The 11,646-nt window shown below is 62.8% G+C and overlaps 1 protein-coding gene across 1 annotated transcript; it reads right to left on the bottom strand.

The window, feature by feature from the left end:
* Positions 1–7,401: 7,401 nt before the first annotated feature.
* On the bottom strand, positions 7,402–10,329 carry NPW (neuropeptide W). The gene is made up of 2 exons (XM_059826174.1): positions 9,937–10,329; positions 7,402–7,437 (listed from the first exon to the last, which is right to left on the bottom strand). Exons 1-2 carry the CDS (start codon positions 10,327–10,329, stop codon positions 7,402–7,404), a joined length of 429 nt encoding a protein of 142 aa, XP_059682157.1.
* Between the last annotated feature and the right edge of the window lie 1,317 nt (positions 10,330–11,646).

An 11,646-nucleotide genomic window follows, 5' to 3' on the forward strand; every position in this document is an offset into this window, starting at 1 on the left:
GGACACGTAGCCCTGACTCAGCACAGATTTTTGTCTGCCTGCTTCTGGTCGCACACCTTGTGAGCCTAAACCGGAGCATTCAGTTCATGATCCCGCTACTTTGGGGACTGACGGAGCCATGCTGTGGTTGTGCCTCGGAGCCAGGACCGCGCACACGTCTGGGATGTCCTGCCTGTCCTGAGACGTAGAGCTCAGCGTGTGCTTTGGCACGGCCATGGTTGAAAGAGAAATGCTGTATTTTTTCACCGCTAATGGGGAAGGCTCCTTCGTGTAAAGGAGCTGGAAAGAACTTGAAAACGCGTTGTGCAAAGGGGCATCCTCGCACGGTCCTGAACCCCGTCAGTTCTCGTGGCCATCCTGCCATCTCCCAGCTGTGGCCCCTTGTAGGAAAAAGGGAGAGAGCGCAGGAGGGCTCCCGCCCTGACTGGTCTCACAGAGCCGTGATTAAATCCAGCAGACACTGCACAGGCGAGTTTTTTCCATTTAAATTTCTGTGTGTTTTGGTTTGGGCAGATATTTAAGTCTGAATTGGGCCAGCCTGGAGGCTGAGGAAGTTCCTGGGATCTGTGTGCTTACTGGCTTGGAAGGGTTTGAAGCTCTTTTTGTTTGACATCTGCTTCTAATCCCTTCACTGCACTCGGTTGAGCAGCGACAGAGAATTACACCTGTGTGCTGAACCCTGTTTGCTTCAGGCCTGATCCTGTTGCATCACTAACGCAAAATACAGATGCCGTGAAAAGTTTCGCAGTTACAGAAATCAGGCTCAAGCGGCAGGCTCCCTGGCGCGTCGGAGGGAGGGATTTTCGGAGCCCATGAAGTCCATCTTCATTCAGAAACTGGCAAAACCTGGGCTGATAACAGAGCCTCTTCGGGCTGGCTCGTTTCTAAGGCGGGTGGACGGTCAGGGCGAGGGACAGGATGGTTTGCCGAGGCTGGTGATGGAGTCACTGGGCTGTGCCGGTGCTTCCGGAGAAATGAGAGGTTTTGCACGTGCCTTTGGGCCATCTTCTGCCAAAGAGGCCACACGTTTTCAGGGTGCCGGGAGCCCCGTGTCTCGCTCGTGGCTCCACCTCGTGCCTGCTGGATGGCTTTGGGCAGATCTTGTGGCTTCTCCGTTTCCTCCCGCTCCCCGACCCTCTCCCGGGATGCGGGTCGCTCCCTTGTGCTTGTCCTGCTCAGGGATGGGAGCTTCGGCAAAGGCGGGGAGGGGGGTGAGGGAAAGGCCGGGCGCTGCCGAAACACCTTCAGCTTTTGTGAGCCACCCGTTTCCATCTCAGCCGTGGGAGCAGCTGGCAGGTAGATGCTCTTCCTCCCGCTCAGCCTCCTCCTCCCTGTCAGCGCGCTTTGGCTGGTGTTTATCTGCCCCCCCCCGCTCCGCACCCAGCTTTCCACCCTGGAGCCGGAGCTCGCTGGGCTGGTTGCAGCTGGGCTCCATGTCCCGGGAGATCTCGGCCACCCGTGGCACCTTCTGCCTGGGTGTGGAGGAAGACCCGGGTCCCTCAACCCAAGCTCAGGGACGTGCCCTTGTCGGCCGTGGTGTTTGACTCTCCCCGCTGGGAGCTGCAGAGAGCCGTTGCTACTGCAGTAATTAGCTGTGACGATTAATAAATGAAGTCCCGGGCTTTCCGCCTGGCGTGGATGCGGTCGTGCTTGTTCCTCCCTTGTTTCACCATCACTCAGTGTGGGCTGCTGGGTCCCGGCTGCTCTCAGGGAGCGGTGGCTCTCAAGAAGCGGGGAAAGGCTGATGATTTATTTGCGCTGCCGGAGGAACTGGGAACGAGAGGAGAGCTCATAAAAAGCGCCATCTCATTTTCTCTAGGCCTCTGTGTGTGGCACTATTGAGCTGTAAACATTTTCCAGGTTAGATTTATAGAGGTAGAAGGAGAACTGATCATTAGGAGGATTAATTATATGCTTTGTGGGTTGTGAAAGTCCAGAAAGTTCAGTTATGCTGCTGAGAGCTGGGACATCCCTCTTGCACAAGCTGGCAGGTAGGAATCTGCTCAGGTCCTTTATTATTTGCAAGCAGATAGCAGCGCTATAGGTACTGAGCCAGTGGGGGCCCAGTGGCACGTGGTGCTGTGCGGGCGTGGAGCTGGTGACGGTCCCCGGCCAGGCTGGGGGCACCCAAGACCTCCCGCGTGCCAGCACACCCACGGACAAGTGTGCAAGCGACGATGGTGCTCCCGCGCCCCGGCAGCGTGCAAGCTGCCCTGCTCCGCACTCGCCGTGCCCCCGCAGCACAAGCACCGCGCTGCCTGCGCCGTGCAGGGTGACAGCCCCGCCGCTGACCACCCTTTTCCCCTGGAAAAGCCCAAATGTCTCTAGCGGCTACAGCCAAACCACACGGATAATACGACTGCAAAGGGACTGGCTCCTGGAGAGGCTGGCGTTGGCACAGCTCGTTTCCCGAGCCGGATGCCAGCCGGTGCTGGTGCCGGTGCCATGCTGATGTGCCACTGCGCCTGCTGCAACAAGGATGTGGATGTAAGAGCAGCACTGAGCCCGCCAGCTGGCTCTGGGGCCCCCTGTCCTCAGGAGCACCCATCCTCGGGAGCACCCATCCCCGGCAGCACCCATCCCTGGGAGCACCCACCCTGGGCGAGGTTGGTGGCAGAGCAGTGCAGGTGAGCACGTCCGAGGAAATGCCAGTGCGGCAGAGGGGACCTCCCTGGGCAGGAATGTGCCCACGGGGTCCCTGCCAGCGCCCGGGCAGGCGGGCAGCGCTGCCGCCCAAGAAGAGCCTCGGCGTTCATTCGTGCCGCGCTGCACCGTGGCCACCGCCTCTCCTGCCAGAAGGAGAAGCAGAGCGGAGGCCCCACGCTGCCAATATGGGCGCTGAATCCGAGCCCAGGGCGGGTAGGTGGATGGAGATGGGGGGGCTCCCAGCTTCACCCAGCTGGGACACCCCCTCCGCCAGCCCAGCCGCAGCAGCCCGGGGGGCTGGAAGTGCAGCCGGTCTGTGCTGGTGTTTTAACACGGCCATGGCTGGATTTAAGCCTACCGTGCCGTGAAAGTCCTGGACCAGGCTACGGGTTTTGGAGGCATCAGCTCTTCCACTGGCACGTCCAGCCCTGGATGCCACCCCAGCACCCAGGGGACCCCACAAGGGCTGGGACCATTCCTGCAACATCTTCTTGGCATGAGCAGAAGGTCTGGGACATCCCCCCGGGACCTTCGCTGGCCCCTGAGGTGTTTGCAGCTCTTGACGGGGTTCGGGGAGCGCAGTTTGATTAAGGGGCTGCTTCTCTTGCAGCAGCTGCATGGCCGGGCTGGGGGAGGACGGCGTCCTTCCACTGCCCGATGGGGCTGCGTCTGGGTTTTGCTCTCTCCTGCACGCATTAGAAGGAATATCCACCAGAAAATAAGATGGGGGAAATGCTCAGGCCTGGGGAGGTGCCTGTAGCCCAATGTCTCATCATGCAGGAGGGGGTGAGGGGGGGCTGGAGGGGACCCCGAGAAGACATTTTATCTTTGCTGCACCACCAACCACTCCTGTGCCGGACCCAGCAGTGTGTGCGCACATCCCCGGGAGAGGGGCACGGGGTCCGGCAGGATGCCCAGGGAGCAGGCAGTGCAGGCAGGGCAGCGCCGGCACAGGTCACCTCCGCTCCGGGCGGCACGTGCCCACGGCAGGTGAGCTGCCCCCGACCGAGCAGCACGGGCGCTCCCCAAATACAGCCCTGTGTACAGTCAACACTGGGGAGGCACCTCCAGGGTGGCCTCGGTGTGGGGCCGGCGATGCCTGGGGGAACACTCGTGGGTGGGAGCGTGGGGCCTCCAGGAGGGTCCCGACGCGGCGTTTCCCTTCAGGCACCCCAGGAATCGCCTCGGGCTGCTGCAGCTCGGCCGGGGAGATCTCTGCCCGTGCCTCTAAGCCGCTATCACCTTATCAGCGCTCTGGACAGCTTGGAAATAGGCAAAGCATCAGGCACAGAGATACCGTTATCTCCTGCTCTCTGCAGCTCCTACCCCTTATCTCCAGCCTCAGTCGATTCCCCTGGGCAGTCTCAGCGTGAAGGTGTGGACAGCCCGGCGGGACGGGACGGGACGAGACCCCCGGCAGACCCCGGCTCAGCGCTGGGTCCACAGCCCAGGGCTCCCCGCAGGGATGTTCGGGGCCATGGCAGGGACCATCCAGGGTACCCAGCTCTGCCCAAGGGCTTTCCATCCCCAGCCACCACTGCACCCAAGAGGGGCCACCCGCCACAGAGGAGCTCAGCCCCGGCCCGGCTCAGCCCCAGCCGCCTGCATCCCGGCGGGGCGAGGAAGAGCTTCTGGGCAGAGCCAACGAGGGAGGAAATTCCTTGGGGAGTTTTCTTCCTCCTGGTGCACGCAGGGGCCCTGCAGCCATTGTGTGTGTGCAGGGGCCAGCCCTGGTGTGAGCGCACGCCAGCTCTCCCGGGGCTGCCGGTTCCTGTCCCAGACGCTGCCCTCCGCAAAGCCCCCAGCCCCGGCGTGCCCGGCCGCCTTGGTGGATGCTGCTGGTCCACTGGGAGAGGCTGGGGAGCCGGGAAGGAAAAGGAGCCGCCCGGGCTCGGGCCGGGTTGGGGTGGGACGTCTTCCTGCCCGCCGCGGCCCCTGGGATTTGCCTGCCTCTTGGACTGGAACAAAATGCATCCGCTGGCACGGCAGGCTGGGTGACGGCGCACCCCGTCCGGGAAAGCCTCGCTGCGTCAGCCGGCCCCGGCTCCGGCTGGCGGTGCTGGATCTGCAGAGCTCCCAGGCGGCACCTCGGGGATGGACCTGGACCAGGGGCTGGATCCAGGTCCAAACCCCACGTGTGATGCACAGGGATCCGGAGCCCGGAAGCAGCCCCATCCCTGGGCTGCCCTAATCCAGACCAGCGGGACAGGCTTTAGCCCAGAGCTCCCATCCCCTCTCGGGCCTGTGGTCTTGGCCGGGGCCGTGCAGAGGAGCACCCATGGGGGCAGCTCCCTGCTCGGCAAGGGCGCAGGGATGGGGACATGGTGGCAGGGCTCATCCTCACCCCTGTTGCAGCTCCCCAGCCCTCTCCTTCCCCTGGCATCGGCATGGCCACAAGACGGCATGGCTAAACCACCTGGGTGCCACTGCACCCCCTGCACCCCTGCACCCTGCCCACTGCCCCACAGCCTCAGTGACCTGGTGGAACATGGTGGGAGGGAAGGGGTGACATGTCCCACTGTCACCTGGGGGTTTCTGAGCCCCCCCCCTTCTCCCAAAGCGGTGCCGGAGATCACCCTCCTTGGTTGCAGCTACCCCCCGCAAAGCTGCTCTGCGGGGGTCAGGGGGCTCCGGGACCCTGAACGGGGCTGGGAGCTGACGTGCTGCTGCAGCTCTGGGCCTCTCCATGACCCCCCTGAAAGCTTTCGTCCCCCCGCTTTGCTCCTGGCCACAAACCCAGCCCATGGTGGGCAGGGACCCAGCATCCTCCCTGAGAATCCCTGGGGCTGCATTTCATCTCAGGGCATCCTCGGGGGCCAGGACAGGGGGTCCCCGTGGTCCAAGTCGTAGGGTCCCCGTGGTCCGGGCACACAGCCCCTCCGGAGCGCAGGGGATGGGAGGCAGACCGTGGGGTGCACAGCGTCTCCCCCGGGACCAGTCTTTTAGAAGGGGTCAGATGAACGTCTATCAGGGATGGCTGGGTCCTGCCCCGAGGCGGGAGGGTTATTTAAACGCCGTCTTAAGCTTTCTTCCACTTTATCGTGCGCTTGTTAACCCCCGGGGAAGGCTCAGACCTCTCCAGAGAGCTGGGAGCGCAGAGGAAATTATTTTATGGTGCCGGTGGAGAATCAGCTCATGCTCCTCAACAGCAACAGGAGATGTCATTTTACAAGGTGAGAAGTGAAGGGCTTGCGGTTAACCGAGCGTCTCGCTGGTTTTGCCCCAGTAATTGGCACGTACAAGTGTTTCTTTCCGACAGACGAGGGCAGAAGCGCACACTCGAGTCGCGTCTCTCATCACATCGCCCTTCATCCCCCTCTCTGTGCATACTCCTGCGCAAGGCTGACCTTTATGTTTCCTACCTCATTTTATCACTTACCTCCATCAAGAAGGGCAATCTGCTTCGGCAGCCACTCCACAGGCTGATGGGCACCCTGACAGGTACGGCCCTTTTCAAGTGCAGCTGCCTAATGGGCTATTGGCAATCATGTCTCATTTGGCCCATCCGAGCCCTGCGCTGCGCTAACGAAGAGCAGAAATTGGAAAATCGGTGGGGGGGAAGGGAGAGGGGATGCGGCAGAGAAACCGGTTGGGAATAAACTGGGAGAGAACGATCCTTCACGTGTTACACCACCCAAAATCCCCCCCGAGACCCAGCGAGGGGTGAGGGCAGCCCCTGGGTGCAAGGGGCAGAGCGGCGGGCAGGGCTCGGCGTGCGCCCAGCTCCCCCGACAAGAACCGTGAGGGGTTTTTCCCCTCAGAGCCGAACCAAAGGCAGCGCAAACCCTGCTGTCCCCGCTCCACGGTCGGCCGCAGGGGCTTGGCAGGAGCAGGCGGTTCATGCGAGAGGGGTGGAAACGTCTCTTTTTGCCAGGTTTCCTGCAAAATCCACCAGTGCTGGCGGGTGCGAGCTCAGCAATTCACGGGAGCCGGACTCAGGCCCCCAAACCTCAGTTTTCTCTAGAGCCCAGATCCCACCCGCTCCAGCACACCTTCACCGCGCGCTCCTGCCCGGCCCTGAGGCTTCTCCCTGCTTTAATGGGGAATAACATTTATTTTCATCAGCGCAGACATATATAAAATTAAGCTCTAAGCAGGCAAACGAACAGCTAGAGCAGTGAGGACTCGCAGAGCTTTTGTTCAGCCCAGTCCAGGAAAGATTTCTAACTCTGTCATCTTAATTGACACTTAGCCTGGCAGTAACTCCCCGATGGGCAGTAAAAGAGATTTACCGTAAAGCTGCAGAAGAAACTGTGTCAAGGAGTTAAATCATGTCAGAAAAATCTGGGAGTGACCCGACCACCGACGTGCCTGCCCCGTGCGGAGCCGTACCAGGTTTTGCTTTAAAAAAAAAGAAAACACAATAGCACAATGAAGCCAAAGTTTCCTTTGATCAATTCTCATTTTAATGAGGGCAGGTTCCTAGGAAGCAAACAGTACATGTTTGTATCATATAGCAAACAAGCTAGTACAGAAATCTAAAAAAAATAAACAAAAATAAATATCTTCCCTGTTTATTTCTCCCCAAGTTTATAGCACTAGGTTGACCTGAAAACAAGATGAATTTACCACTGCGCCTGGACAGCGGCCATGAAAAATCAGGTTTTTTGGAACGCAATTGTCTGTATGGTTTCAGAGAGGTCAGAGTACCAGGAGATCCGCCGATGAGACTCTTCCTCGCCAGCTAGGGTGAAGGGTTTCCCCCTCGGGCAGGCAATGCTTCTCCGGCGCTTGAAGCATCTCTGCCGGGCCCCTTCAGCGGATCAGAGCCACGTCTTCAAGCGGGAGAAGCTGAAAGGAGAAGAAGGGCCGGGTTATTTCGGAGCCTCACCTGAGCGTCCGGCTGCGCGCCCGAGCCCCGCCACCACCTCCCTCCCCACGTGGGACCGCGTTTCCCCTCTGCACAGCGCTTAAACCACTGCTGCTTTCGCCATATTCATGAAATAGTCTCCTCCGTGGGCGTGGATCCGACCCGCGGTGACTGCAGACTCCCTTTCTGCCACCGTGCAGGCAGATAAACCCTGTGCAGACACCCAAATACCGGGCTTGGAGCTGCCCGCGAGGCTGCCGTGGAAATTTCGCTGTGAAATCGGAGGGATGCACACACGTACGTGGGTCCAGAGCCACGACCGCGGTACCCGGGACGACTCTGCCCGCGCACAGCCAGGCTGCGGGAGGTAACGGGACAGTGCAGACTTAACGCAGGGCTGAGCTGACCTGTCTGGGCTTTCCCAAACAGATACTAATCCCAGATTTCCTCCCAAAAAGGAAGGAGGGGAGGAATACAGCTACGTGTTTCAGGGGCTGATCCAACAGCTAAAAGCCTCCGTGGAGTTCAGCTGGATGTTGGCTCCAGCTTTACATGAGAGGAAAGAGATTTAATGTCTGGAACCAGCCCCGAGCCAGTCCTGCGCAGCCCGGCTGAGCCGGAGCGGGAAGGGAGAGGGGTCCTGTGGAGGGGCCATACCGGGAGCATCTCGGCATCGCCGGCCTGCCGGCCCCGCGGACACCTCTCCCAGCACCAGCCGCTCGGTCCCGCAGGTTTGTGATGCTCCAAAGGGGGGGCACAGAAATCATTCGCCTCCTTTTTCTGCCCTAAAGCCGGGCAGTAGCTTCCCCAAACATGTCCCAATGGGGGGAGGAATGAGTGCCCCCTCCTCCCGGGCCGCTTTGCTGGGTGCGGCAAACCCTGCGGTTCGAGCGTAAAAATGCGGCCGAGACTCAACTCATGCAGTCGCACTCACGCAGCGGTGACGGGGCTGTAAACCCCCGGGAGCCGGGCTGTCCCGCAGCGTCAGGGCACCCCTCGCTCCCCCACACCCTCCCAGCCCCGCCAGGGCTGGGGTGCAGAAGGCGGTGCGGGTGTTGGGGGCAGCTCCCCACATCTGGGTGATGCCATGGGGCAGCCCAGCTCTCTGCTTGGGGCACCCCGAAACACTGGTGCCTGTGGGATAGGAGACCACAGCAGGGCTCTGTGCACCCCCATTACCTGGTGAATCCCCTCCACAGCTCTGTGCACCCCAAGTTACCTGGTGAAACCCCTGCACGGCTCTGTGCACCCCAAGTTACTTGGTGAATCCCCCCCACGGCTCTGTGCACCCCAAGTTACTTGGTGAATCCCCTCCATGGCTCCGTGCACCCCAGGTTACCTGGTGAATCCCCTCCACGGCTCTGTGCACCCCCGTTACCTGGTGAAACCCCCCCACGGCTCCGTGCACCCCAATTTACCCGGTGAAACCCCTCCACGGCTCTGTGCACCCCAATTTACCTGGTGAAACCCCTCCACGGCTCTGTGCACCCCAAGTTACTTGGTGAATCCCCTCCAAGGTTCTGTGCACCCCCATTACCCGGTGAAACCCCCCCCACGGCTCTGTGCACCCCAATTTACCCGGTGAAACCCCCCACGGCTCTGTGCACCCCAAGTTACTTGGTGAATCCCCTCCACGGCTCCGTGCACCCCAAGTTACTTGCTGAATCCCTTCCAAGGTTCTGTGCACCCCCGTTACCTGGTGAAACCCCCCCACGGCTCCGTGCACCCCAATTTACCCGGTGAAACCCCTCCACGGCTCTGTGCACCCCCGTTACCTGGTGAAACCCCCCCACGGCTCCGTGCACCCCAATTTACCCGGTGAAACCCCTCCACGGCTCTGTGCACCCCAAGTTACCTGGTGAAACCCCTCCACGGCTCTGTGCACCCCAAGTTACTTGGTGAATCCCCTCCAAGGTTCTGTGCACCCCCATTACCCGGTGAAACCCCCCCCCACGGCTCTGTGCACCCCAATTTACCCGGTGAAACCCCCCACGGCTCCGTGCACCCCAATTTACCCGGTGAAACCCCTCCACGGCTCCGTGCACCCCAATTTACCCGGTGAAACCCCTCCACGGCTCTGTGCACCCCAAGTTACTTGGTGAATCCCCCCCATGGCTCCGTGCACCCCCGTTACCCGGTGAAACCCCCCCACGGCTCCGTGCACCCCCGTTACCCGGTGAAACCCCCCCACGGCTCCGTGCACCCCCGTTACCCGGTGAAACCCCCCCCACGGCTCCGTGCACCCCCGTTACCCGGTGAAACCCCCCCACGGCTCCGTGCTCCCCAGGTTACCCGGTGAAACCCCCCCAGCACCCCAGGGTGCCGCAGAGAGCCCGCAGCGAGACCCCTGCACCCCAGGCGCGGGGGGCACCCCTCAAGCATCCCGGGGCCCCCCGGCCCTCGCCCCCCCCCCCCCCGCTGACACCCCCGGGCTCCGCCGCCCCCCGCCCGTCGGGGCCCCGGCGCGGCACCGGCGTTACCTGAGCTTGGCGGGGGCCGGGCGGGGGCCGGGCGGGGGCCGGGCGGGGGCCGCCCCAGCCCCAGCCCCGCCGGAGCAGGCGCTGCAGGAGGCGGCCGGGCCCGGGCGGCGGCGGGGCGGGCGGCGGCGTCTCCCCGGCGGGGCGGCCCGGGGGCGGCGGGGCGGCGGCGGGCGCGGCTCCCCCGGGGCGGCGCGGGGGCTCGGCCGGCAGCTCCCGGCGCCAGAGGTAGGGGGAGCGGCGGACGCCCATGAGCAGCCCCGAGGCGCGGCCCACCGTGTGGAACCGGGGGCTGGCGACGTGCTTGTACCAGGCGCCCGCCGGCGCCGCCGGCAGCATCAGCCCCAGCAGCACCAGGGCCCCCCAGGCGCCCCCCGACAGCTGCCCCCTCGCCATGGCTCCGGGCGGGCAGGGCTGCACCCCGGCCCCGGGCGCCCCGGCGAAGGCTGCCCCGCGCCCGCGCCCCGCCGGTTTATACCGCCGTCGGGAGGGGCACCCCGCGGCTCCGCCCCGGCAGCCCCCGGCCGCCCCGCTGCCAGCCCCGGCCCCCCGCCCGCCCCCCGGCAACCTCCCCGTGGGAAGCCGGCGTCCTCCCCGTGGCCCCAAGCCCCCCTCCCAGCCCTGAGCATCCCGAGCATCCTCGAGCATCATCCCTGCATCCCTGAGCATCCCCTGCAGCCCTGAGCATCCCGAGCACCCTCGAGCATCATCCCTGCATCCCTGAGCATCCCCCTGCAGCCCTGAGCATCCCGAGCATCCTCCCTGAGCATCATCCCTGAGCATCCCCTGCAGCCCTGAGCATCCCGAGCATCCTCGAGCATCATCCCTGCATCCCTGAGCATCCCCTGCAGCCCTGAGCATCCCGAGCATCCTCCCTGAGCATCCCCCTGCAGCCCTGAGCATCCCGAGCATCCTCGAGCATCATCCCTGAGCATCCCCCTGCAGCCCTGAGCATCCCGAGCATCCTCGAGCATCATCCCTGAGCATCCCCCTGCAGCCCTGAGCATCCCGAGCATCCTCGAGCATCATCCCTGAGCATCCCCCTGCAGCCCTGAGCATCCCGAGCATCCCCAAGCATCATCCCTGAGCATCCCCTGAAGCCCTGAGCATCCTGAGCATCCTCGAGCATCCCTCCCAGCCCTGAGCATCCCCCTTCAGCCCTGAGCATCCCGAGCATCCTCGAGCATCCTCCCTGAGCATCCACTGAAGCCCTGAGCATCCTGAGCATCCTCGAGCATCGTCCCTGAGCATCCCCTGAAGCCCTGAGCATCCTGAGCATCCTCGAGCATCCCTCCCAGCCCTGAGCATCCCCCTTCAGCCCTGAGCATCCCGAGCATCCTCGAGCATCCTGTCTGCAATGCTGAGCATCCTCCTCATGGCCCAAGCAACCTCCCCGGGGTCCCCTTTGCAGCTCCGAGTATCTTCCCCATGGCTCTAAGCATCTTCCCTGTAGCCCTGAGCATCCTCTCCACCACCCTTAGGATCCTCTGCAGCCCTGAGCATCCCCACAAACCTCCCCGCTGCCCAGCATCCTCCCGGGCCCCTCAGGACCGGCTCCACAGCAGCAGAATTTACTGCTGGAGGAAGAGATGTTATATAATGACCACAGGTGAGAACCCTCAGAGGGGACCTGCACCCCCCCCTCCTTCAGGTATGACCCCCCGCCTCACTGCCCAGAGAGGCACTGACTGCAAGGCACAGGAGCATGCCCTG

The sequence above is a fragment of the Gavia stellata genome, chromosome 18 (genome assembly GCF_030936135.1).
Source record: "Gavia stellata isolate bGavSte3 chromosome 18, bGavSte3.hap2, whole genome shotgun sequence".
Taxonomy (NCBI): Eukaryota; Metazoa; Chordata; class Aves; order Gaviiformes; family Gaviidae; genus Gavia; species Gavia stellata.

Coding starts and splice junctions, on each gene's coding strand:
- NPW (XM_059826174.1), bottom strand. CDS start 10,329: ATGGCGAGGGGGCAGCTGTCGGGGGGCGCCTGGGGGGCCCTGGTGCTG. Junction 7,438..9,936: donor CCGGCCCCCGCCAAGCTCAG/GTAACGCCGGTG, acceptor TTCTCCTTTCAG/CTTCTCCCGCTTGAAGACGT.